The sequence below is a fragment of the Ascidia mentula genome, chromosome 8 (assembly GCF_947561715.1).
Source record: "Ascidia mentula chromosome 8, kaAscMent1.1, whole genome shotgun sequence".
NCBI lineage: Eukaryota > Metazoa > Chordata > Ascidiacea > Phlebobranchia > Ascidiidae > Ascidia > Ascidia mentula.
The window spans coordinates 9,785,662-9,810,888 of record NC_138573.1 but is presented as its reverse complement, the minus strand read 5'-3'; the positions used below and the strand labels follow the sequence as shown (position 1 = coordinate 9,810,888).

At 36.2% G+C, this 25,227-nt stretch overlaps 1 protein-coding gene and 1 pseudogene across 2 annotated transcripts; both read right to left on the bottom strand.

Moving 5' to 3' along the window:
• Positions 1–294: 294 nt before the first annotated feature.
• LOC145910456 (uncharacterized) lies at positions 295–15,479 on the bottom strand. 2 transcript variants are annotated; one of them, XR_014403209.1, is made up of 16 exons: positions 15,328–15,479; positions 12,212–12,361; positions 11,975–12,133; positions 7,908–7,984; positions 7,502–7,584; positions 5,108–5,185; positions 4,951–5,049; positions 4,191–4,246; positions 3,066–3,177; positions 2,546–2,652; positions 2,310–2,450; positions 2,176–2,212; positions 1,127–1,203; positions 924–1,073; positions 539–657; positions 295–466 (listed from the first exon to the last, which is right to left on the bottom strand). XR_014403209.1 is itself a non-coding variant. In XM_082997586.1 (16 exons), the coding sequence occupies exons 1-16, from the start codon at positions 15,436–15,438 to the stop codon at positions 387–389; spliced, it is 1,569 nt and encodes a 522-aa protein (XP_082853712.1). In that variant the 5' UTR covers positions 15,439–15,479; the 3' UTR covers positions 295–386. The 2 variants fall into 2 exon arrangements, 1 of the variants encoding a protein (XP_082853712.1); XM_082997586.1 differs by having other exon boundaries at positions 606–657.
• A 4,205-nt stretch (positions 15,480–19,684) lies between these two features.
• LOC145911894 (uncharacterized) lies at positions 19,685–20,739 on the bottom strand (annotated as a pseudogene).
• Positions 20,740–25,227: the final 4,488 nt, after the last annotated feature.

The window sequence follows — 25,227 nt, the reverse complement described above, 5'->3', positions numbered from 1 at the left end:
AAATACGGTCTGAACATTTTACATCTTTTTCAACTAAATTTTGGACAACACCTACCACCAACCGACCAAAGATGCACTAAAACTGCCCCCCAAAAGACTGAAATTCGCGATCCACTACTTCTATCATACCCATGCATGCGTGCTTACTTTAGTGATTACTTAACCCTAACGACCTCTGCCCAAAACACACCAGGTCACTTTGCTAACTATGTTTTACACAAGCTCGCATGTTTTAAGGGCAAATGATAATGCCTTAAATTTCTGCCCTAAATTAAGAATATGCAGGTCGGTAAGTTTTTCTTGCACCATCTGTAATACAGAATTTGAGAATAAGGACACAGACATTGGTCAACTTTTTGTAAAAAAGCACACACTGATAGCACATTTTATGTTGAGCTATGTGTTCCATATGCAAGGCAGTTGTAAGATAAATCCTCCTTTATAGATGATGGCACTGGGTGATGCCCTACAAAAACAAAATTGAAGGCTGTTGTTTGCATAGTTCAAATTGGCGACAACGTTTTACTTCAAGTTACACCTTGCTATAGGATAGTGTCCAAGTAATTGTACCTTAAGCATTGTTGAGAACAAAACTTAAAATATACCTTGAGCTTCACTAATACCCACTCCTCCTGCAGCTTTAAAAACTGGACCACTCTATGTAAAAAAATGTTTATACTTTTCTTTAGCTGATTTAATTGCTACATCAATGAAAAAGTTTGCTTTATAGATATAGTACCATAGACTAGTTTCGTATGTAAAGGAAGTGTGTGAAAATATTTATAGTCTGTAACAGTGAAAATCCCCACAGAGCCACTGTAGACATAAACCTAAATAAATATGTTTGCTATCCTAAAGTATATCTAAATTAAAGCAATACTTTTAAGTTTTAATTTAAAAGCCAAAAAAAAAATGTTTCTCACTGGATATGCAGATGAAAACTGATCAAGGTTTTGGTAGGTGTCTTTCAAATAAAAATTCTTTTCAAATTTTCCATACTGTCTATTTGTGGTACTATTCGGAGGATGACAGTTTTTGGTATGAAATGATTGAGAACTAGAATTTCCAGAAACCTATTACACAACTTTTCATGAATTTTTATTTTCAATCCTTTTAAACATCTAACCTGATTGGAAACTGCAGGGGCAATATCACTTCGACTCAAAAAATCACTCTCATCACTCTGCTTTTCTTTGGCAGTATCTAAAAAGTAACAGAGTTTTGTAATGATACTACTGACAATCAAGTAAGCAAAGAGCATGTACTAAATGTAAAGGTTACACTGTAACCTGAAAACTTTTAAGTCTTGCCATTATGGACAGGTTTCGCTCAGAGTTAAAGTTATGTAAATAATATTTTGCACCAATATGAATTTATGATATTTTGGGGAAAGCAAAGTTATATATTTGAACTATTTAAAGCTGTCTCACAGTTTCTATTAGGCCATCTACAAGATAATTCAGACAGTTTCACTTGAGCTTCACATTATTTAAACACTGCATTTTTTAGTTTTATGAATCAATACATCATGCTGTACTTTATATGTATTACATTATTGCTACTTTTTCCAGGGAAACTATATTTTTGCATAATAAATAGTTTTACGAAATAGCACTTTACATAAAATGGTGGTGAATTGCAACAGAGTATTTATCCATTTCAAGGTCACATTGAAAACCACAAAGGTTTGAGAAGCTTATATTAAAAAAGTTTATGCTAAACTATAGAGTTTTTCAAAAAAAAAGTTTTTAAAAATCATGACTGTAACTCCCTGAAACTGTGAGGTTTCATGCAAACAAATCAAACATTAGGCAAGTGATTTGGTTTTGTATTTCCTTTACAATGGTATTTTAAAACTTTGAATATGAAGGCTACTGCTACAACACAGAGCGAAAACATTTTTTCAGTTATCAAGGTTTCAAACTAGTCCATCTTGAAACATTTTCATACCCTACAACTTAGTTCATAACTAAGTTCGAAAGTGTGGCATAACAAGGAATTTATACTAAAATAAAAATTGTGGTTCGCGACATATTAATGCATTGGATTAACAATGAAAATTTCATACTTTTTGCAATGGAAGTGCAAAACCATTTCCTATTTAATCTTTTTATATTTACCAATTGAACATAACAAATTAAGACCAAGTTTCCTGTTTTAATAAAGAAAACTTACCAGTAGATGGATGGCCTGCATTTCCCACATCAGCACCCTGTTAAAGAGATGAAAGACATAAAAGTAATATGCTAACAGCTGAAATAAAATAAATTATGACATTTTTACCAACATTGCGAAAATTATGATAATACCTTTGGTGCTGGACATGCCATGCCATCTGTACAAAATTTGGATTTGAAGCCTTCATAACCAGATAACTTTTCATGTGGTAGTGGGATGTGTGTTTCAGTCAGAATTTGGGATCGCTGGTCACTGTCCTGCTCACTTTGTTGCTGTATGGAAGAGGTTTATGAACATAAGAATTTCAACTGGTTAAACACTTTACAGCTCAAAATTATGCAACAAGCAAGCCAAAATATTGTGCTACCTCTAAGCCATTAGGAATAGTTGTTTTCATTACTGCAAGTGAAGATTCGTAAATGGTGTTTTCATGAAGTGGTTTTATTCCAGTAGGTACTTGCCAGGTTTTACTATCTACAAAATATTCTTGGCACGCTTTACTAAAGATTGGTTCAATTTGTTTTAACAACACATTTTTTCAGGTTCAACTTCATTCTTTAGGTGTAAATAATACAACACACACAAACATGTAATTCTGCAAGGAAAACGCACACAAAAACAGATAAGCATCCAGTCATTTGTTACTGCAGCATCTTGGTTGGTATAAAACTGAAAATGTTTCAGTGCCTATCATCTGCTCACAGCATCGTGACTTCACAATTGTCATATATTGCTGCACAAACAGTGGCTGGCTTATCCATTTCTGGGTGTATTTTTATATATATTATAAAAGCATGTATCTTATTAAAAAAGAAATCAGTGACAGAATAAGTTGCGAAAAAAATGTATTTGTTGTACCATGCTAGGTATTGCCACTATGCAAGTACCTCTATTCACAATTAAAGATTCTTGAAAAAAGTCATATTGTCCAGTTACTTCTGCCAACAAGTCCTCTACAGAAAGTGGATTCTGTTTGTTAAAAATTACATCTGCATGCAGCTGAAACAAAAAATAAGCTTGTAATCCAACAAACAATAAAAACTGTATAAAGGGCAGTGTGGCTTGTTATTTGGTAATTGTTCTAGTACATGTGCTTAAAATCAAATTTTAAAATTATACCTGGACCTTCTATCACTTTACTATTTATCTTGTGTGCATTCTGTCTTTCAATGTAAAGCATTTCAAGGTCTCTGGTTTCACCAGACTATATAAGCTAGTCTCACCAGACTAACAAACCTATACAGGGAGCTTTATTATGGTTTCAAAGACAGCTTGCCAACTTGTCCTGATGCTAGAGTTGGGAGGACCTGCAGTCCTACGACCTGTCAACTTTACCCCCATTGATGCCCTAGTGCACTACAAATCTTTTTCCATAGGTATTTATGCATTTAGAAATTCACATTGTTGCCTATTTTCCTGGGACCCACTATTTCAAACATCATTTATTTAGTTATGTCCAAATGTTTCTCATTTTTTCCAACTGATAGGTTTCATTACACAAAGTTGGTTTAATTAGGTATCTTGGTAGAAAAATGAAAAAATAATAGTTTGGGCCAATGCTTTTTGTGCTTTCAGCAGAAATTGCCTGATTTACTCCCTGAAGGGAATGATATAACCAAGAAAGAACTATAAAGTTATGGACACTACTAGGACAACACAACTAAACAGAAAATTTGAAAGAACAAAAGAAAGCCATTTAGCATAAAAAAAACAACAATGTAATTGGAAACAAATTTATCCAGCGCAAAAACAAAACCAGCACTTTACCCCAGTTGATTGCTTAAAAAAGTGTTAATTACACAATGACGTGTAACAATTGCTACCACTATATTCTGTGTGGGTAAATAATTGTGTTTAAAAAATTGTAGGTTTACCAAATGGGTGAAATGCAAGGAAAAAACTCTGTTCTAAAAGTTTTAATGGGTTACTGGAGTTTTTAGATGTTCTGAGTTTGGATTGACAAGCTGCGACTGCGTATGAAATTGAACTGTGAAAACAATTGCATAACTTACATCAGCCCTTGATGAACTTTCACAACTAACACTCTGTAATGGATCGCAAAATGCCTCTGAAAGAAACCCATTAGAAGATTAGCAAATTACCAACAAATTTATACGGAAACAGTGCCAGTATGATCTTTTATTTTGGAAAACAAAAATATTGATTCTGCCTAGTGGCTAGGAAATAGAATTTGAGAAGAAACTGCCAATGACATTTATATCAGGCAAAACACAAAGTTAATATTTTTGTTGTTGAAAGCAAAAGATCATACTGATGGTGATCATCAGCCACATTAGTACAAGACAAGAAGAATGAATAGGCTGATGTATATCTAAGGCAAGTCCAAGCTGATCATGATGCATTTACAATGGTATTTTTTTTACCTGGATAACAACAAACAATTTTTGTTTACAAAATAAATGGTAACACACTATTCTTCCAAATTTATAGGCACTGCATAAGGGTTGTTATATGCTCAAGATTACAACAACTTTTAAAATCCATAATTGTGCCCCACTTTTTCCCAATGCACAATAACATATTGCACTTCCAAAGCAATATAAAATTTTAAGTCTATTTTATTTTTCTCAAAAAAATATCATGCAAGCTAGGCAAAAAATCTTCAATGTATAAAATAATATAAAGAAATTTTGATGTTGTTTTCTTTTTGCTTTCTTATGTCATTTTTTTCGTTTCACCTACAAATATGCAATCAATATTTGCGAAAAAACAAAACATCTCCAATGTGGCCTGAGAGAAAAAATCACTCACCTTTTAGGGAGGTACCATTTTTTTCAACTGCATCACAGCAGTTTTCAACAGAAACTGTATTAACTGACATTTTGTCAGGTGATTCATGAATGCATTCACCTAACAAAAATATTGACCATCTCTGTTTTTTTTTTAAAAAAATACTAATACCACCTACTTGTTTCAATGGACAAAGACAGGTTTTTGAAGTATTCGGAGTTCATCAGGCAATCTACATACTGGCGAATACAACGATCTAAAAAATTTAATGTTGTGTAACAACCATAGGTGCAAATACTATTAAACTTGTAAATAGATTAGCCAATCCAAGAAAGTACAAAGAGTGTTTTAACTTTCTGGTGATAACAAATTATTGAAATGCCTTAGACACCTTATACTTACACCTAAACCCAAAATTTAAGAAAACTGTAGGGCCCACACAGAACACTGTGATCATGGTCCAAGTTTGTGAGACTGTGGGGGCACAATACTATTTCAGAACAATGAAAGGCGGACTGCAAGCATAATAAGTAAGTTTGTTGAATTAACAGCAGAAGGTGCGATAACTGCAAGGCTACAAAAAAATAATTATTTGAGAAGATGATAAATCAGAAATATTCTGATGTGCTTTGCAGGCCTCAGGTAAGTATGGCATTAAAACCCTTTATTCTAAGAAAAATCTGAGATTGTTTAAATGAGCACAATCACAGTATGGTTCACTATTTAAACAGGGAATTTGTTGCGAGACACTTTTCGGAAAAGCACCTTTTTAAGGTCTGGGGTTGTCCGATACTGATAATTTTTTTCAAAAGATGCATAATGCGATCATAGGCATCAATTGCATTATGACGTGTTAATTTGTTATTAAGACATCACCAGCAATACTGTCTCTGAATTCCAATGCACGAGGCATATTTGCCAAAACGGCAGCATTAACAATAAACACACAAGATAGCTGCACTGATGAGACCTTTTAGGTCGAAACAGTGGTCATCTGTCTGCAGCTTACACAATACACAAGATAGGTGTATGACGAAACAGACAAATAGTGGGCCAGTTGGCGAAACATACTGCAAATCTGGCCTTACAACAAAAATAATTCAACTGCCTAAGCAAAATTGTCTGAAATTAGGTCAACATGAGAATTTTGCAATCAAACATAATTAACAGAATCCAAATTCAGAGAAATACAGAAATGCCTTTAAGCTGTACAGTTTCTGCCAATGTCTAACGCTTTTTTGTGTTGTGGTTTCTGTCAGACAAGTATTAGCCTACTTAATTTTTTTGGAAAAACCTGGGGGTGGTCGTGACTAGCCATCAAAGAATGTGATACTGATCCAAAACCATGTTGGTTGTAAAAGGGCCAATCTGGCAATCCTGCTGTATATTAACAAAATTTATGTTTCATAATATTTTTTTTGGTGCTTAATACCTTCTAATACTGTTTATAGTTCAAAAAGGGGACAGTTTGCTTAGTGTTGAAAACACTAGCATTTGTCATCCAGAAAAACATTGCTTTTTTGTTGATACTGACATGTGATTGCAGGTAAGTCTGCTTTAGTGTTGTCATTAATTGGGTCATGAACAACAATGAATAAAGAAGTCATTAAAGTTGTAAGCATTGGAAAGAACAAAATATACCAGCAATTAATCGCAGATGACAGGTAAGTTATCTAAGTTTCAAGTTTTTTACTAGCTTTTTATATCGTTTTTTTGTGACAGTAATCTTCTTAGCTTCCTTACATTATCTGCAAGCATAATTTTTTTGGCAGCTGTAAAAAATGACTACCTCAAGATATTTGGTATCACTTCCAATCAAATATTATCGGATTTTCCGACATCCCTAAACAGGCTGCCAGATTCTGCAAAGACAACATGCCCAAAATCACCAATTTTTTATAATACACACCAGTTTATCATGAAGCTATTGATATCGTGTTTAGACTTTTCCCAGAAACACATAAAAAAGGGTTGTTGTTGCAATAGCATGCGATTTTCTCCGTGTAAACCAATTTTTGCGCTGCAGAACAAAACTGAGATTACGTCCGTTTTGAAACACATGGCGCAAATGTGCAGAAGCTTACCGGGCATATTTGTGTTTGGTGTGTTTTATTAACTTCCTAAACGCACACTTAATTCTTTTGCAGAGGCTTGACTACATAAAGGCACCAAATTTATTCAAGACCTTTATTCCAAAGTAAAATAAACATATGGCTCATGGATCACAACAAAAACTCGCATTTGAGTTTTCCATAATGTAATGCAATTGCCCAAGCCACCATTTATTTATGTATGTGTCCATTTGCACCCCCGCTAGTGATTCTAAAAACTTGGCAGCCTTTCAAGGATAAAACTACTTTTTTTATATTTTTACACAAAACATGTAATATGAAGTCCAATTGTTTCACTGTTGTAACGTTAAAAAAAATGTCCTCCCATATTAATATTGATTAGGTTGTAGTTACACTGTAGCACATTGTCTGAACGGCACACCAGTTGTGGAGCACATCATTAATATGGCCTATTATGATAAAAGGAAATACAAAAAACAAACTTTCACTGGTTCACTTACATGTCGTCCCACACACATATGAATTGCTTGCATCAAACGTCAGATATAAATGATTTCCTGTGTTACCAAGACTTTCCAAAAACCTGGAATGTTAATTACCAACTTGTACCTTGGACAATAACGCACAAGAAAGTCTTGACAATAAAACATGTTCTGGACAGGAAACATCACATAATATATTTTAATTAACTTCTAAAGAAGTGTTTCTAAACAGTCCACATTAAGTTTTTTAACAGACCTCTAACATATATTGTTTTCACTTCAAATGGATTTTTTCTGGGAAAAAGTGTTTACATTCATCGCATGAAAATTACTTGTTATTGGAAATTTTACACCAATAGTAATGCAAAATTATTGACCACTAGTCTGAAACATGGAATACACAATGAAAGGTTCTTATTCTTACCCTTTGCTTGGGGTTTGTTGAATTACACAAGTTTCATAAAATTGTACCAGCAGCTCACACTCCTCTTTGGTAAGAATCTAGCAATTCATTATCTTTTGAAATTTGGAGGAGCAAGTAACAGCATTAAATGTTACTTGGGTGAAACTTTTTACCTTAATAAGCTTGCAATGTATCAATAAGAAATTTCATACAAGTTTTGGTATTTAAACAATTTTGTTGCCAGAAAAACATGAAAACAATTGTCCCATCATAATTTTGTGAGATGTCATGGATTTTCATTACATGGCACCTCCAATAATGCCTTGCAAATAGGGATGGGCAATATAGAATAATACACTGTTCTAGAACATTCTAGAATAGTTAAATCGAATCCAGAATACCGAATCCTATTATGTTTTTGTTTCATCTTGTGCACCGAACACAATAAACGTAAAAGATTTTTTTACATGACTCCAATAGCAAAGCACAATCAAAGAATAAATTTACTGCACTGTAATATATTTAGGCTACGTGCTCCCCTGCCAAGCGACAACAAAATTTTGTGGCTGTCAAACCTGCATGACACAACCGTAGCAGAAGAATGATGAACAAAGATATGCACTGTATTTACTTGATTGTAAACCGCGGATAATAAAGCTGTTTAACCGACCATTTGTGATGCTTACAATCAAGGGCGACTTATATTGTTTGATGTCAAGCCGATAATGTCAAGTCTGCGGCTCTGAGTTTCAATGAAATTCACCTTTAACTTGCTCTGCCATACCAATATGTTTTTTCACTCAGCGTATTTTAAACGACAGATTTGTTGACAATTATTGCAGGGCACCAAACTTTGCCTTTAACATTTACGTGAGGCTTACATTCGTGGGTGGCTTATATCATTTTTTTAACACCGTCGCATGCGACTTACAATCGAGTAAATACGGAAAGTTCAGTACATAGAATATAAATAACGAAACCTATCATTCGGTTTAAAGACCATTTGGATTCAGATAGTTTAAGATCCGAATCCTCCGGATTCGCTATTCTGAATTGCCCATCACTACTTGCAAATATGGCTTGGTACAATGCGAAGGTAATCAACTACATACACTGCGACAACTATAATAATGAAGAATTTTGTTCGGAGGAAAGAGATTTTGGAAACACCATATAATTTTTTTTGTATTTTCTTTACTATGTTTACTTTTGCACACCTGCTACAAAAAACTATATTTCAGAAAAACCTATTTGATTTTTTTATCAATGGAGTCTCATGTATACATATGTACCACATAGATGTATCCAGGACTTTTGAAAGGGGTTTTGTTTAATTAATTTAGAGCGCACGTTTAAATGGATGTCCTCAATTACTCACAGACGTAAATCGCTTTTGTTGCAAGTATATTTAGGAGCAAGGAACATTTTATTATTGTGCAAGTGGATTATATATGCATCCTTTTATGCATGAATGCTATGTTGAACTGCAGTTTGCCTTTCAATGGTAAGTTTTGTACACAAATTAAGCTTAGAAAGTAGACAAGAGCTGTGGATGCATTGATAAACCAAATAATATCATTTTCTGCATGTTCATGTATTATAAGCTAGTTCAAATTGGTGGACACAATAACTTTTTTCACAGTCTAGATAACTGTATCTCTGTATCATGTTATATATCAGCTGTAGATAACTAATAGATTTGAAGATGAAACACATCCAATGATTTTTTTGTGGCACTTTCCCAGATCCACAGCAAGCACAATGACCAACTATTGTGGAAATGTATTTAATTAGTTGATGCAAGATCGGGAACAGAAAATGAATTTTAGAAGTCAAAGTATATAAAGTTGGTAAACATGCTGCATTTTACATTACCCTTGTGAAGATGCACAAACACCTTTACAAAAGCACCAGGATTAGAAGTTGTGGCCTGACAAGCAAGGACTGTGGCAACATGTTCTGACCATTACTTTTATTTTTTTGCAATAAAGCTTTGCTCATTCAACAAATCAACAAGTAAAGGAAAATGGAAAACATTCATAATTTTGTCCAGTTTTGCACTTGTATGGCAGCAATATCTCTTTCCAATGATTCTCAAGTATCTGTAAGACCGACAGCCTTTGTTTTTTCATTATGCGTAATAAAAGCATAATTATACATACCTCTTGCAAAAGCGTTGTTGTTGTTTGGAAGCACTTTGCCAAAACCGTTCTCAAGGTTGAACCATGGGTATTGTACAATGCACAAAATTGGAAAAAAATAAGTAATACTACGGAAAAACACTCCAAAAGCCGCCACACACTTTGAATCCAACTTTTTTGCGACACAAGCATCCGTCAGATATGAGTTGTCTGGTTTTCACACTTTCGCAAACCTCGCAACACGATTAGTGAAAGGCAAAAAACTGTTACGCTTGAATATGTATGCGACATGAAAACACGACCCGTTTTTGGACCAAAACGTAAAACATGGACCAAACGTTTTTGGCTAAGCCAAATAGCGACATGGCAACATAGTATTTGTAACTTACGTGTACTTCATATTCATTATTTTTTTGGGGGCACCTGGTTTACAAAATATGCATGTAATAACAAAAATATTTTTTTCTTTTTTTGAAGGACAAAATTGGTTGTACACAGACTTGGGCAACTTGATAATTCTAATTCTCTAATTTGACGAATAAGAGAAATACGTCAGTAAAATCTAACCAAAGTTAGCAAAACTATGTAAGCTTCAATTCTAGTTCAGTTTTAATGAAGTGCTACTTTGTTCAATGGACACCACATGCAACGGCATGATTGGCAGGATCGCCCCACTGCACATGTTCTTACTTGGCAATCACACTATCGCTTCGAGACCATTAGGTTTATAGGCTTCAGAGCCCAGGCAGTGGCAACCTAGCAGTAACAGCCACTTTTTCCTGACAAGTCAGAGCGAGATTTGAAAAATCAAGCTTTCGGTGAGGTTTGAACTTACGACCCTAGGCTAACCAGGCCCAATGCTCTACCAACTGAGCTACAGGAGCTCAGCAGTTTCACAGAGTATAATGTGGCCAAGGTACACTGGTGCATAAGCACACAACTTGTCAGGCAACCTTCAAATATAAGTAAGGGATCTCTACCACTATAATCAGACAACATAGTACTGTTTCAAGCAAAGGGCATAGTTAGTAGGATCGCCCCACTGTGCAAGACCTTACATGGTGATCACAGCTATCGCATCGAGATCATTTGGTTTACATGCTTTAATGCCTAGGGATTGCAGCCTAGCTGGATTAGCCACTCTTTCCTGAAAAGTCACAGTGCTTGCGCACCAGTGTACCTTGGCCACAATATACCCTGTGAAACTGCTGAGCTCCTGTAGCTTAGTTGGTAGAGCGTTGGGCCTTGTTAGCCTAGGGTCTGTGAGAAAAAAGAAGCTGATCCAACTAGGCTGGAATGCCTGGGATGTGAAGCCTGTAAATTGTTTTATTTGGGATGAGTTTTCACTAAAATTGGCGAATTGTACAGCACAAAATGTGTGTATAAATCATTTCCACAATCTGATATAGTAATAGAAATTGAATTGTTTTTATGGCAGTAATTCTATCCAAAATGTTAAAAAACTTAAGCACATATACTTTTAATTTTAATCTAATTAAAAATTCCAAACAAATGTAGATGAACCAGAAAAAAGTTTTGTTCATCAATTAACAAACATTTTTACATGTTTGCGGAGTGTTGGATGATAAATAGTTGGTTGAACATTACTATCCACATGTGTTGAAAACTTGCCGATCGCGTGTATTTTGTTACCATAACAAAAATGTTTAAAGGTATATTCATTGGCCACATATCAACCTGGATACGCCTATGGTTGCATACATTACAAAACATTGTTTCAACTACATTATAAAATAAGTATGGAATATATGAAAGAAAGATATGTATACATATATCAAATTCATAAAAAAGCCTCAAGTAAGAAATATTTTAAATTAAACAAGTGCGACATTTTAAACAATCTTTTCATTAAAACATCATGCGTTTCCTTTTTTTGTTTTCACATTTATGTTGAAATTAATTTAACAAAAAATATACTGTTGTTACCTTATTATCCTGTTTTTGTAGGTCCATTCGTACAGTTTCATTATTTGATAAAAGTTTTAAAATTTGAAACGCTTTCACAAGAAATTGGGTTATTTCTTTACCAAAGGCATCTTTAAAGTTTTGTTCCCTTCGATCATGTTTCTGTTTATTCTTTGTCACCTAGCAACCAAACACATTTTTTACATAGGCTTCTGAACAAATGTTAGCTTCATGATTGTACAGCACATTTGTAATAACCTCTTCAGTGAAGAAATTAAATCCATGCAGCAGCTCTTTAGCAAAATTGATACTTCCAACTACTTCATTATATTTGTTGATTGCTATCTCCTGATCCCGATCCAGGATACCACCCTCACTCAGAATTTTTCTGTAGCCATCTAATTTGACCTAAACGAGAAATCACAGCAACATAAGCACTGCTATGCAGTGGTGAATCTAGAAAGAAATATGACGGGGATATCCGGTTTGTATATGCTAATTATTGGAGCCAGTTACAATTTTTTAATTTTTTCAGACAGCACACTACACTAGTTTACACAGTATATCGATCAAATTTGGTCTGCAAAAACACAACAACTTTTTAAAGTTGCTTACACATGGGGTTTGACCAAGTTTAATGAAAAACAAACCCTATTATTGTAAAACAATGCGACTATATTTGTGTGCTTGACGAGTATCAGGCAATATTTTAGATCCCAAAGGGATCATTTTTAATCTTATCCGATTAAAAACAAATCTGTGAATTACAATGGCAAAGAACATGGCTTTGCAACACTAGGTATACATCGATGTTTCAGCGATATTAGATAAATATTTGCGAAAAAACAGACAAAAATAAATATAATGGTTTAGCTATGTCTTTTGAAGCAACGAGCCTCTAATTTATGTTAGCAGATTTATTTAGAAAAATCGAGTGCTATTCTGTGAATACAAATAATAAAAACCACAAAACACACACAAAAAAGGCTGCACTTCAGTTAAAAAATTGATTGTAGAACAGATAAACCGAGTGAATTTGGAATAATAAATATAGTTTAGCTATCACTGACTCAATTCGAAACTTCTGTTAGTTTCATTGAATTCTTAGTTTAGCTATCATGAGGTTTGCAGGCTTGGCAGCCCAGGCATAGCAGCCTAGCTGGATCAGTTACTTTTTTCTGACAAGTCGGAGCAAGAAATTATTTTGATACATTAATCTTGTCTGCAGAATCTAAGTAAATCTCTAAATTGTAAAACAAGACATGTTAGTTTTGAAGTGGGTGGAAAAGGAAAATAATCAACACCAAAAGTTTCAATTTAAACAGGAGTTTTGCGGCTCCCTGGAATTTCTGCACAACAAACCCATTATTTCAAGGTACTGTAGTGTTGGATCGCAACCCATTTATTAAAAATAAAAATGACCATATGTCATAGGTTTGGTATATTCTTAAGGTGTATATCAGTGCTTCCCAACCTTTTCCAGTTCGCGACGCACTTTTAATGCAAGTTTTATTGTGAGACCAACAATGAGATATGACCAAACAAATGTTACGAATGACAATGCAGTAATTTCGTGATCTAATAGAAAACTATAAATTTAGAAATGCTTCGCGACCCACCTGAAATAGCTTCGCGACCCATTGGAAAGCACTGGTGTATATATGACGTTAAATATTTATGACGTCATAGGAGTAGGATGTTGATTTTTGTGTTTGACATGCAGCGCATAATTACCATTGAAAGACGTATTATGCAATTATGTTATGTTACTCTTTGTAACACATTTAACAACAAAACCTTTTTACTTAAAGTCCATATGACACGGCCATGACAACTTTGCGTAAAACTAAAGGTACATCTACAACAAACATATATACAAAGTTTTTAGGTTCTACGTCAACTAAAAAATGTAGAAAACTGCACGAAAAGTAACGACGACCAAAAATCGTAAACCTTTTGCCCTAAGGAGAATCGGACATCACACAAGGCGCTTGCGTCGAAAAAATGCATTGTTTAGATAGGAGAAGGCATATTTTTTGCAGATATCAAATAGTTTCAAACATAGGAGAATCCACAGATTACGTTACCTTAGAGGTCAGGACAGGGTTTTGCATCACACAAAAATATGTCATTGTGACGTCACAAACCAAAGGCTTATTTGTCCCCAAGTAACGTAAGACCATAGGGTATAGCAGAAACAACAACTCTGTACTTCGATAAGACGGGAATGGTGCGTTTCTTTGCGAAGTGACATTACATGACTCCATTTTGGATGTGATGTCATAACTTTAACCTCCCCTTTGTGTTGACTTTAATTTGATGATTCCAACATTTCTAGTTACGAACTATATTGCGAAAAATACATTAGTGGTTGATTGTGGCGAATTAAATAAATCATTTATGACGCGAACTCGTAGGCAACGCTACTGTCGGGCAAAAAGTGGTACTATGACAGAATAACTGTGTTGCATAATCAGCTAATTTGGTCGGTTTTTCTCTGCGGTCTTTGCCAGCCTCAAAATTCAATTAACCTACTTCTATCTTTTGCTGTGAGTGGACAAAACGACAACGCTAAACTAACGGTATGTCTCTGTCATGTTTTCAAATGTTCATGTATTGTATCATGTTAGCGATCATAAATGCTGTAACACCAAGAACACCCTGTCCCAGTAACTGTTTTACTATTACACAACTAAATAAGACATAATAAGTCGAACAGCGGCCATCTGTCTTCAGCTTAAATTAAAATCCGTTTATTGCACTTGTTCACTTTTTGTATCCTGTTTAATGCAATATTATGCTAAACCAGTTTTACAATGTTTTCCATTCCTACGGATAAGACTTGCTGCCAGTACTCGCGCACGACCGAAGTGCCTTCTATGACATCACACAACAATATCTCGCTTTCGCACGGTTTCGTTCACAGCGGCAAAAGTGCGACTTTGATCAGCTGTATCTCAGAAACCAGTCGTCTTATCAAGCTACTTTTTTCGCCAAAAATTTTCTCTATGAACATCTCTTAGTTTGATTGTTAACATGTTTTATTTAAGTTCTGCAATGCCCAAAGGGCTTTTACACTGGCAGAACTGCACTGAAACAACATAAAATGCTATTTGGTAACAATGGCAAAGTAATTTCATTGTGGGTTTGCAATAAATGTTAAAATTTCTGTTTTTTTACCTACAAATCTAGCATTGTTAATATTATTGATGGATTTTTCATTATTATTTCTTTAGTGTAACAAACCTATTTTATAATTAACAATATCAAAATATTTTTAATTCTAAAAATGACGTGATGTGTTTTTAGTGACAAGTTGTACATTATGCCATATTATCTAAAACCTGCTTAAGAACATTCCATTGTAGAATTACCTTTCTCTTTTCTAAGTTTCGTACTTTTTTTTCAATTACGGTTAGTACATGTTTCATAGGATCTTGATAAAGCTCACTTTTGGATAAAATATGATCATTCAATGGTTCCATGTTTAACAACCACAATTATCTAATATGTCACCTAAAATGTGTAATCTGTAAAATATAAAATTGGTTCCGTATTTTTCAGACTTTAAACAATCCCTTAGGTTGGTTTTACAGGTTAACCAACAACAAACTCAGATGCAAAAAAACAATAGACAAGAGAAAGCACAAAGGTGCAAATAGCTGTTGCATAGAAAAACAACAATTGTTGCAGTTATGCAAGATTGGTTCAGTTACTTTATAAATCATAAAACAAAAATACAGTTGAGAACATTATATGCAGGGCGTCGATTTTTTAAGTGTGTAGAACATCTTGAGAAAAATTATTGTGCATGTCGAATAGTAAAAATGTCGTATCTGTTAACTAACACATGAGAACGACCAGGCTTAATTCAATTGCAGAATTCTTGTACTTACATAAGTTTACAATACATGTTCAAATCATAGACAACTGTTAAGTTGTCTATTTCACAATAACAACAAAACAAATTAAAACCTTGCATGTTGTAGGCTGATATGACTCTTAAAATCCAATTGAATGAAAAATGGCACTTGTTTCATAACAATGCAACATGTTTGGTAACAATGCGTGTTCGGTAACAATGCGTGTTCGGTAACAATGCTCCATGTTTGGAAACAATGTTTAGTTTAACACGCTTATTCGCTGAACGTTAAAGCAAGTGCTGGCTGGTTTTTGTATAGATTTTGTCCAAAAATTTATTTCCATTTATTTAGCCATCTATACAGACAAATTTATTTTGGGTAGGGATCCCAAACGATGATGCCATGAAGTTTTCAACACTACATAACCATTCAGTTAAATGGTGTTGTTTGATAGAGACTGGAAATACAAATTTCTTTCCAAAAAATTGTTTGCGGTTTGAAATTAAACATCTTATACTGGCACCATAGGCATCAATTTTTTTACGTTTTGTAAAATATCAAGGGTGAGTACACGCACTGTTTCGACCTGTAAGGTCTCATCAGTGCAGCTGTTAAGTGGCACTGTGCTAGCTTTCACACTAGCAGGCGCACTAGTCTCCACCTTTTCGGTCAACGTCGATCTAGTATAGGGTACCCTGCAGATTGACGTTGACCGAAAGGTACCACAAAGTGGAGACTAGTGCGCCTGCTAGTGTGAAAGCTAGCACAGTGCCACTTAACAGCTGCACTGATGAGACCTTACAGGTCGAAACAGTGCGTGTACACACCCTGTCTGCAGCTTTGCAATATTATGGCTTTTTTTGCACATATATCAAGGGTGACCTTTCCAAGTTTTACAAACACGCAATAAACATTTCGTCAGTCGCATCGCCCTAAACATGGTAAATGAAGCAAATTCCGTTTCGTGCCACTTTGTTTTAACACCGAATCATGTTGTTGTAGCACTAAGTTTTAAACACTTTTATTGCGGACACCCTTACTGGAAGCGGCACATTTTTGTTTCACACGGTCTATTGCAGATCTAGTAATTATGAAGTAATATACAAATCTATTACACAACAATGCCAATTCTTACCATTATGCAACAATAATTACTGCGCTGCGTAACAATCCATGAGACACTTGTGTTTGTCATGATAGTGAAGGTGATAATACAGCGCATGTATGTGGTTTTTCTGACAATAAATTTAAACGAAACCAGGGGTGACAATACATATGTTGTCACCCCTGTTGGTTTGTGAGGGGTGACATGTCACCCCAGTCACCCCTTAATCGACGCCTATGACTGGCACCAACGCCTTCGAATCACTTTTACCACCAGCATGTACGGCAAAAAACTACATGTAAATAGGAAAATCGTTGCCGTCCAATCTTCGTAACCGGTACGTTAGGCTTAATTAAGTTATATAGTAATTCAATTTGTGGACTTTGGTAGATAGCAATGGTCTGTTCATGGTACTGTATACCAGTAGCGTCGCCACCCGCGTCTAACAGTGGCGTCGCATGTCGAACACCTAGAATGGCGAAAAAAGCATAAATCTACACCTTGATTATATGATTTACATAGATGGTTTTTATGGGTAATGCTGACAAGAGGACAAAGTCCATAGCTGAAACTAGGGATGGGCAATATAGAATACCACACTATTCCAGAATAGTTAAATCGAATCCAGAATCCTATTCTGTTTTTGTTTTAGCTTCTGCACTGAAGCACAATAAACATAAAAGATTTTTTTACATGACTCCAACAATAAAGCACAATCAATGAATAAATTTATTGCACTGAAATATATTTAGGCTCTCTACGTGCTTGCCTGCCAAGCGACAACGAAATTTTGTGGCTGTCAAACCAGCACGTCACAACCGTAGCAGAAGATTGACCAAAAAAGATACGCACCGTAATTACTCGATTGTAAGCTGGGCTTATTAAGTTGTTTAACCTACCGTTTGTGATTCTTACAATCGAGGGCAGCGAGTTTCAATGAAATTCACCTTTAACTCGCTCTGCCTTACCAATACGTTTTATCAAACACAGTTATCAGTGTACCTGAAAATTTTAAACTACAGATTAGTTGACTATTATAGTATCGCACCAAAGTTTGTCTTTAACATAATTATGTGCAGCTTGCATTCGAGGGCGGCTTATATTAATTTTTTAACACCGTCGCATGTGCAAATACGGAAATTTACCGTACATAGAAGGTAAATAACGAAACCTATTATTCCGTTTGAAGACAATTTGGATTCGGATAGTTTAAGATTCGAATCCTCTGGATTCGCTATTCTAAATTGCCCATCCCTCACTGGAACCACAATAAACAGGTATATGTAAATAAAAATATTTAAATGAAGAATGAAACTCACTAAAACAACAAACAAGAAGCAAAAAATATATAAAATGCAAAAACATGGACATGAGGTTATCAGAAAAAAACAAACATTCAACAAAGAACAGTTTATATGCAGCAAGTTAGTGCGAGTGCAAAAATCACAACAGTAACATATGCAAAACTATCAACAGTATTCAGCAGTTCTATTACCTCAGCAGATATGAATTATAATGGGAGAAATACAGTTTAACGAGTAGGCTACCAATCAAGAAGTAACACAGAAATTTCTACAAAGTTGGATTGCAGAAAAAAGTTTGATAAGTTTCGCTCTAGATGGCGACATATCTGTAAAATCATCACATCAACAATGGGTCTGACATCACAATGCTGCAGATAAAGATTGGCAGAAAATGCATTGGTTTAGATAGGAGTTCTTCAATAAAACAAGTGTAGCACTCCGTCATTTTCGGTAACATTTTTTTGTTCCGGCAAAGCTCCAATGCATTGATGTGTGCGTTTACTGTCGCGTTAGTGGGGAAAATTGCAGCGTATGAAACAAAAAGACTACAAATCACATTATAAGTGTGTTCTCCTAATTCTCCAAGTCATTTTAGAAAGTTTTGTGAAAGATAAACTTTACTGTCTGTCTGCTGGCAGTTTCGACATGATCAAGACTTATTTGCCGCAGTAAAAATGCATACAACAGCCAAGTTGTTGCCAGGCACACTAGTTGCCTTTAATGACAGATGTTTTTCTTTGCCTAATCTTAAATTTTTGTTTTTGGTGCATGGTACTTTACTTGTATTCTTTGACAGTTTCTGCTTTGCCTAAAAGTACAATTTTTCCCACTAAGGGATTTAGCGCTGTACTAAACAAGTTTTAAATCTAAACCATTGCATTTTCAGCCAGTCTTGACCTGCAAACATTGTAACGACAGGCCCATTGTTGACGCGAAGTCGGAACCATAAACACTACACACTAGTAAAACTGTAAAAAACGAACCATAATTTGATAACAGCTTGGCTATTACAAAATAAAAGGGAAGTGAAAGAACGAGAAAACGAAACATAGTAAATTGCAAGGAAGGTTTTAATAAAATAAATACATGAGTTGACACTATGACACACACTGACACTGAACTTCACACACAGCGACGGTTGAAGTATGATGGCGATGAATGGCGGAGACTTGATACAAAAATGAGGTTACTTTTATCAACTGTAAAATTAAAGTTAGTTCGTTAATAGTGCAATGTTGAACACGACAATTGTCTAGATAGTTTAATTTCTGTGTACGCGGCTCACGGTTCAACATCCAAAGCTGTGCTATGCATTATGCAAAGCTGGAGGCTCAAGCATGTCTTTCTACTCTTTCATGCCTCACTGCACACAATAAAAATCAGCATTGTTTGCAATTTTTGTTCTAAATTATATCATATCGAATAGTTTTAAATTATGTCACGTATCTGGTAATTTAAGTTATACACCCTGATATAGAAGCTTCTTGTACGTTAGTATCACAGTCATTAAATCAGCGACGGTTATTGCTGCTCGCTTACCACCGAGCACTTGACTTAATATCTCGCCAGCGTACTGACGAGAGAGTAAGGAATATGCAGTCGTTAGCAAGGACTGTATCTGACATTCGACGAAATGAATATTATTCGTCATGTTGCTAATACTATCAACAATAGAGTCGGTTGCCATATTGACAAATAGCGCCACAGGAGAATTAGATTGCTGCGGTGATCCTCTCATCTTTGGCAACTTGATGTTCTGCATATTTTGAGTGCAGTTCTTCGGAACGATGACAACTCCTCCTGTACATATAGCGTTAGAAGCGTAACATGCTATTACTTCTTTGGGGCACTGAAACTGGTGATGTATGCTAAGCCCCAAAGCCGGAATTTCAAGGCGAAATAAACTGCCTGTCGCAGAATTACGATGCTCAATCATCGTATATTCACCTAAGGGGACAGAGACGGCGCAATCTACATTTTTAGGTACCGACCATACGAAGGTACGAGTGCCTACAGTACAAAAGCCTTTATGTACGTTGCAGTTGGATAAAATACCCAACGCACTCTTCATATTTTTGTGAATAGGGTCGTAATATATCGTTGACTTCGTCAACACTGCATTATTCACAAACCCTTCACTTTTTGTCGGCCATTTGTACTCTATTGCGAGTTTGTTCGAGGTGGAAAAGAGCGTGTCACTTTTCTGTTCGAGTGTTAATTCCCACCATCGGCGCTGATAACGTGCGGATCCATTCTTTGCACAAACCTGGAGAGGGAGCAGGAGTAGGGACTAACAAACTGGTGTGCGTACGGGGTTTTGCCTGAGTTAGTGGCTGATCAGGAGTTCTTTACCTCGCCGCGGAATCACTGTTCACATTACAGACCGATCCAGGATTATTTCACTTATTGCACACTTACGCATCAGTGGGTGATTAGGAAAGGCGTTTACGCTAGTTTCGAAAGGCCACCAAATTTTGAATTCGTTGGCCGGGGTGACGAAGTCCGGAGTTTCATATTTCGTTACTTGTATGACCAAAGACGGAGATGTGGCTAATTCGAATGCCACTGCAGCTTACAAATTGATTTCCAGTCGCTGCTTTGCTGAATCTAAGTCTGCTTGCTTGTTCTTGCTGTAGACTACTGAATTTAAAACTCCGTGGCAGACTTGTTTATTAATGGAAACACACGTTGGCAATGCCAGACGGCATAAAGTTTAATTTGTTCCAAGCGCGTTAGTGACTGAGCGAGTAACTTATACAGCGTGCCAGTTGTTTAGTTAAGTGACCGAGACTAGTTGGGTGGCAAAGTTAATGACAGAGAATGACAGCGAATAATGATAACAAATTCTGGCAACGAATTGAGACAGAGAATAGTGCGAACGGGTATTTAACAAGTTACAATGAAGAAAAAGGTCTGTCGTCGAGCCGGATGCCAGAAGGCTGTGCAATTTCTGCCGGAAAGCCTAACACCGTCTGCAGCCTTCGGTCCGTCTGTGTTCCAAATGTGTGAAGAATTAAGTAGGGAAACATGCGTGTTGCTACACCACCCGGATCGAGGGGCAAAATTCCCGAGTTGTTTGTACACCGGGGTATATGAATCCGTCGAGGCCCTCGGTTATTTTAGAGCACTGCCTCTCTGTCAAGTGATTGGCAGGTTTGGAGTCAAGGGTTGTTTGCCACCGGTTCACGATCTGTGCGATCCTTTGCATCCATTGCGGCAACCTCTTACATCCTCTGCAAAGTCTCCAAAATTAAATCAATCAACTTAGAATTTGATACACTTGTATTTTTGTGCTGTGATATGTAAGCAAAATAATGTTTTTTTATAGTAAACTGCACACAGAGCCACTGTTTCAACGTAATAAGCCTCATCAATGCAGCTTTGGTGTGACTTTTGACGATCTTGTCAGTTAAATAGTCAAGTAAGACTTTCACTTTGTGGTGACTATACAGACGTCATCATTGGGTACCACACTAACCAACCGGAATCAAACCAAGCAATAGCTTAAACCAAAATTATGTGTTAAGCAATAGAGCCAATAATTTTTTTTTTATAGTAAGCTGCAGACAGGACCCCTGTTTCGACCTATAAGTCTCACCAGTGCAGCTATGGTATTTCTTGACTGTTTAGTTGGCGATACCGTTGAATGAGTGAATTTAATTACCAAATAGGTTGGTATATAGGAAATACCCCACCAATGCCATGTTCGTACAGCTGAGCGCAAAACTTTGTTTGAATCTACTTTTTGTAAAGACATATGTTGGACAAATCGTGCTTTAGGACCCATATGGAAATTAAACCAGGGAAATCCTGTTTCAAAGCCCTCTGCAATAATGTACCTGGCAACTGTTCCGCTTGTTTCCCAATGACCGCTCCTGGATCTTTTGACTTATATAGGGACCTAATATTCTTCAGAGCAAAAACAAAATTTGTTGCTCCTGGATGAGGCAGTACACAGCAAGGAATTGCTGAGCTTCCTGGAAGATCTTGAGACCTATAAACAGCCTTAGGGGGGTGTTTGGCAATTTATCAGCGACTAATTATGGTGCTATTGTGTGAGGACAGATGGGCCTTGCAGAAAACCACAAAAGAACTTATACTTAATTGATTCGTTTTTCTGCAAATGCAATTAAATTTTTTGTTGCTCTTTCACCCAAAATAATGTTCAACATGGTCCGCAACCAATTTTGATCAGAATGTGTAGCTCAGAGATGGATCTTTTGCAAAACCACAAATGAATGGGCCCTTAATCGATTTAATTTTCTGTAAATATAGCCTAAAGTTTTAGCTGTCTTTTTAGTTCAATTTTCTACACCACCCGGCACCAAAGAACCCCCAGGCATCACTGATTGCTTTGTCCCCCCATCCATTGTGACAGAGGATCGACCACAAGGTGGGCATTTCTCCCCGGCGAAACTTATTTTAACAGTATGAACACCAATATGGGTTCTTCAATCAGTTTTTGTCCCAAAATGTCAGATTGCCTTTGTAAACCTGATAGGATAGGGCCAAATGTTTCAGCATTTTAAAAAAAATGTATTTACTTGGTTGACCATATTTAAATTTGGCCGTAAAATAAATGGTAAATAAATGTTGGTAATTATCTAAAAAATTGACAGAATCAAATAAATTCTTGTGTCATTTTTTATATTCCATTGGTTATAAGCAATTCATGCCACATATGAACTTATGCTCTGTGAATAGCAATGAACCTGCTTTTGTTGCACCATTCATAGGCGTATCCTGAATTTTTTAAAGGGGGGTCAAATTTTTTGGTGGAATTCCCCGATTTTCGGGTGTAAACTATGGTTAATTGTGGTCGAGCATTGCAAAATACGAACTACAGTGTTGGCGCAAATCGTAACATAAACGGTGGCTTCTTGACTTGCGCAATTGCGTAACGCTAGGGAACACTTGATGCGAGTTTATGCGGTATTATTTGCGCCGTAGTTTTACTACTGCTGCTTTGAAAGAAAGGTATTTCAGAAGGTATTTCAGAAGAAAAATCATCTGACAATGCTACTCATTCTTGCCAATCCCGATATGGCAAAATAACACAACAAAAACAATATTAACCATCAATGAAGTATGTGGTGAAGTATTTTCTGCCCCTTTGCGTTTTTTTCTGTTTTCCAGGGGCCCGCCCCCCCTTGCCCCTCCCTGCGGACGCCCATGATGCGGTGGCCTTATATGCCTCTCCTCTTGCACTTTTGCGTGCGCTAACAGTTTTAACATGCGTAAAATTGGCAACGTGTATAACAACTAAACTAATTGACTTTTACACCCAAGAAAACAGCTTGTCATTACAACAACGTGTCCATTAACGACATTTCATCCTAACTAACTAAAAATTACACTTGTTTCGTAACAATGCAACATGTTTGGTAACAATGCCAAGTGTTCGGTAACAATGCTCTCTGTTTAAAAACAATGCCGAATGCAAGCACGATGCGGTTTTTAGGTTCACAAAATTAATTTGTTTTTCACGAGGCTTTTGCCCCACAAAATACAGTGGCGTTTGTTCAGCTATCAAAACAAACCAAAATATTTCACAAAAGGGGGGGTCCGGACCCCAAAACAATTCCTGTGGCTTATGACCCATGAAGGGCCACTATTCAAAGGGAAAAAATGATTGCAGCTGCACTGGACAAAACACAGTGAGGATCTGAGGAGCCTCCAGGAAGATCTTATGTCCTATAGGATAGCAGAAACAATCCCAGGTAGCTGCCAAAGCAACTTTCCTGCGACAATAGAAAAGGGTTGGGGCCAACACTGTACTGCAAATTGGATGGGTTTTTGTCATTCTTATGTCACAAAACCAACTTACATTTTTATTGCAGCCTTTGTGGCCAAAATAATGTCCGACTAGGGGGAAATGCCGGGCGCTTGTTAACATAAAATAACAAATGAAGGTATACTTCAATGATCCATTTTTTCGCTACATCCCCTTGAACATTTTGATGCTTTTCCAACTAACTTTTTGACATCACCCAACTAAATGTGGAATAACTTCTGAAACTTCCACTGATGTAACAGAACAGTTTGAGGACGATATAACAACAATTATTGTTTATCGTGATTCGCCAGTCACTACACATGATTTACCTTTTGATGAAAATGCTGATGTTTTAAGTAAACATGGCAGATTAAGTCTCGAAACAAAGCAAAAGTTTCAACACACAGCAGACGTCACCATAGATGATGTGTTTGACCTGTCCGTGCAAAAGTGGCAGTTATTAGTCAAAAATAGATCCGCCAACCATTTTGCTAATGATTTTTACATAGGAGTAACAGAGAAATTCGCCAAATATTCCCAGGTTGTGTTCCAAACGTTACCAACAACTATCTTATCAGTTTTGATGGGGTAAAAGATATTAAAAGGTTGAATTAAATTTCATTGCGGTCTCCGTATGTGTGGAGTAAAGTGTGCAGTAGCATTTTGTTCTTTTGTTGATAAAGTTGAAGAAAGGGTTAAATTATCCGGTAAGCTTAATCACCTACCAGGCTGTAAGAAAAGTTGACGCAAAAGTTAAATAATGAGGATGAAACTTCGTAAGGCATCGGTTCATCAAACCGCTGTCAAACAGCATCGCACATTATTTAACACACTTTATCCAAAGGAACGTCGGCTGGGTGCCCATGCTTAGCTGCCTTCACAATCGGTCTTATCTAGAAGTAAGTTGTGGTTTTTTAATTTGGATTGTTTGCGTGTCGAGTGGGCGAATTAAAATAAACCATTTATCAGGAACATTCGTTCACACTCTTTGGAAGTAACATTATACTCCAATGCACAAATCAATTTTTTTAATCAAATTTGTCCCTCAGCGTGCTTCGACGCATGGAAAGTTCCTACTCTGATTTTCAAATGTATACATTGCTAATACGAAACCCTAATAAGGGTCGGACACCGCTTCCCGTTGCAACTCACGTAACATCGAAGCATGATACGGTAAACACCAGTCATTTTTTGAAAACGTTTTTGTCGGATTGCCTTAGAATATG

Excerpts from the sequence above, each read along its gene's own strand:
- LOC145910456 (XM_082997586.1), bottom strand. The coding sequence starts at position 15,438 with ATGGAACCATTGAATGATCATATTTTATCCAAAAGTGAGCTTTATCAA. Across the intron at positions 1,074-1,126 it reads CCCCTGCAGTTTCCAATCAG|GTTTCTGGAAATTCTAGTTC; the intron begins GTTAGATGTTTA and ends GTTGTGTAATAG. Across the intron at positions 658-923 it reads AGTTTTCATCTGCATATCCA|AGTGGTCCAGTTTTTAAAGC; the intron begins GTGAGAAACATT and ends TTTTTTACATAG.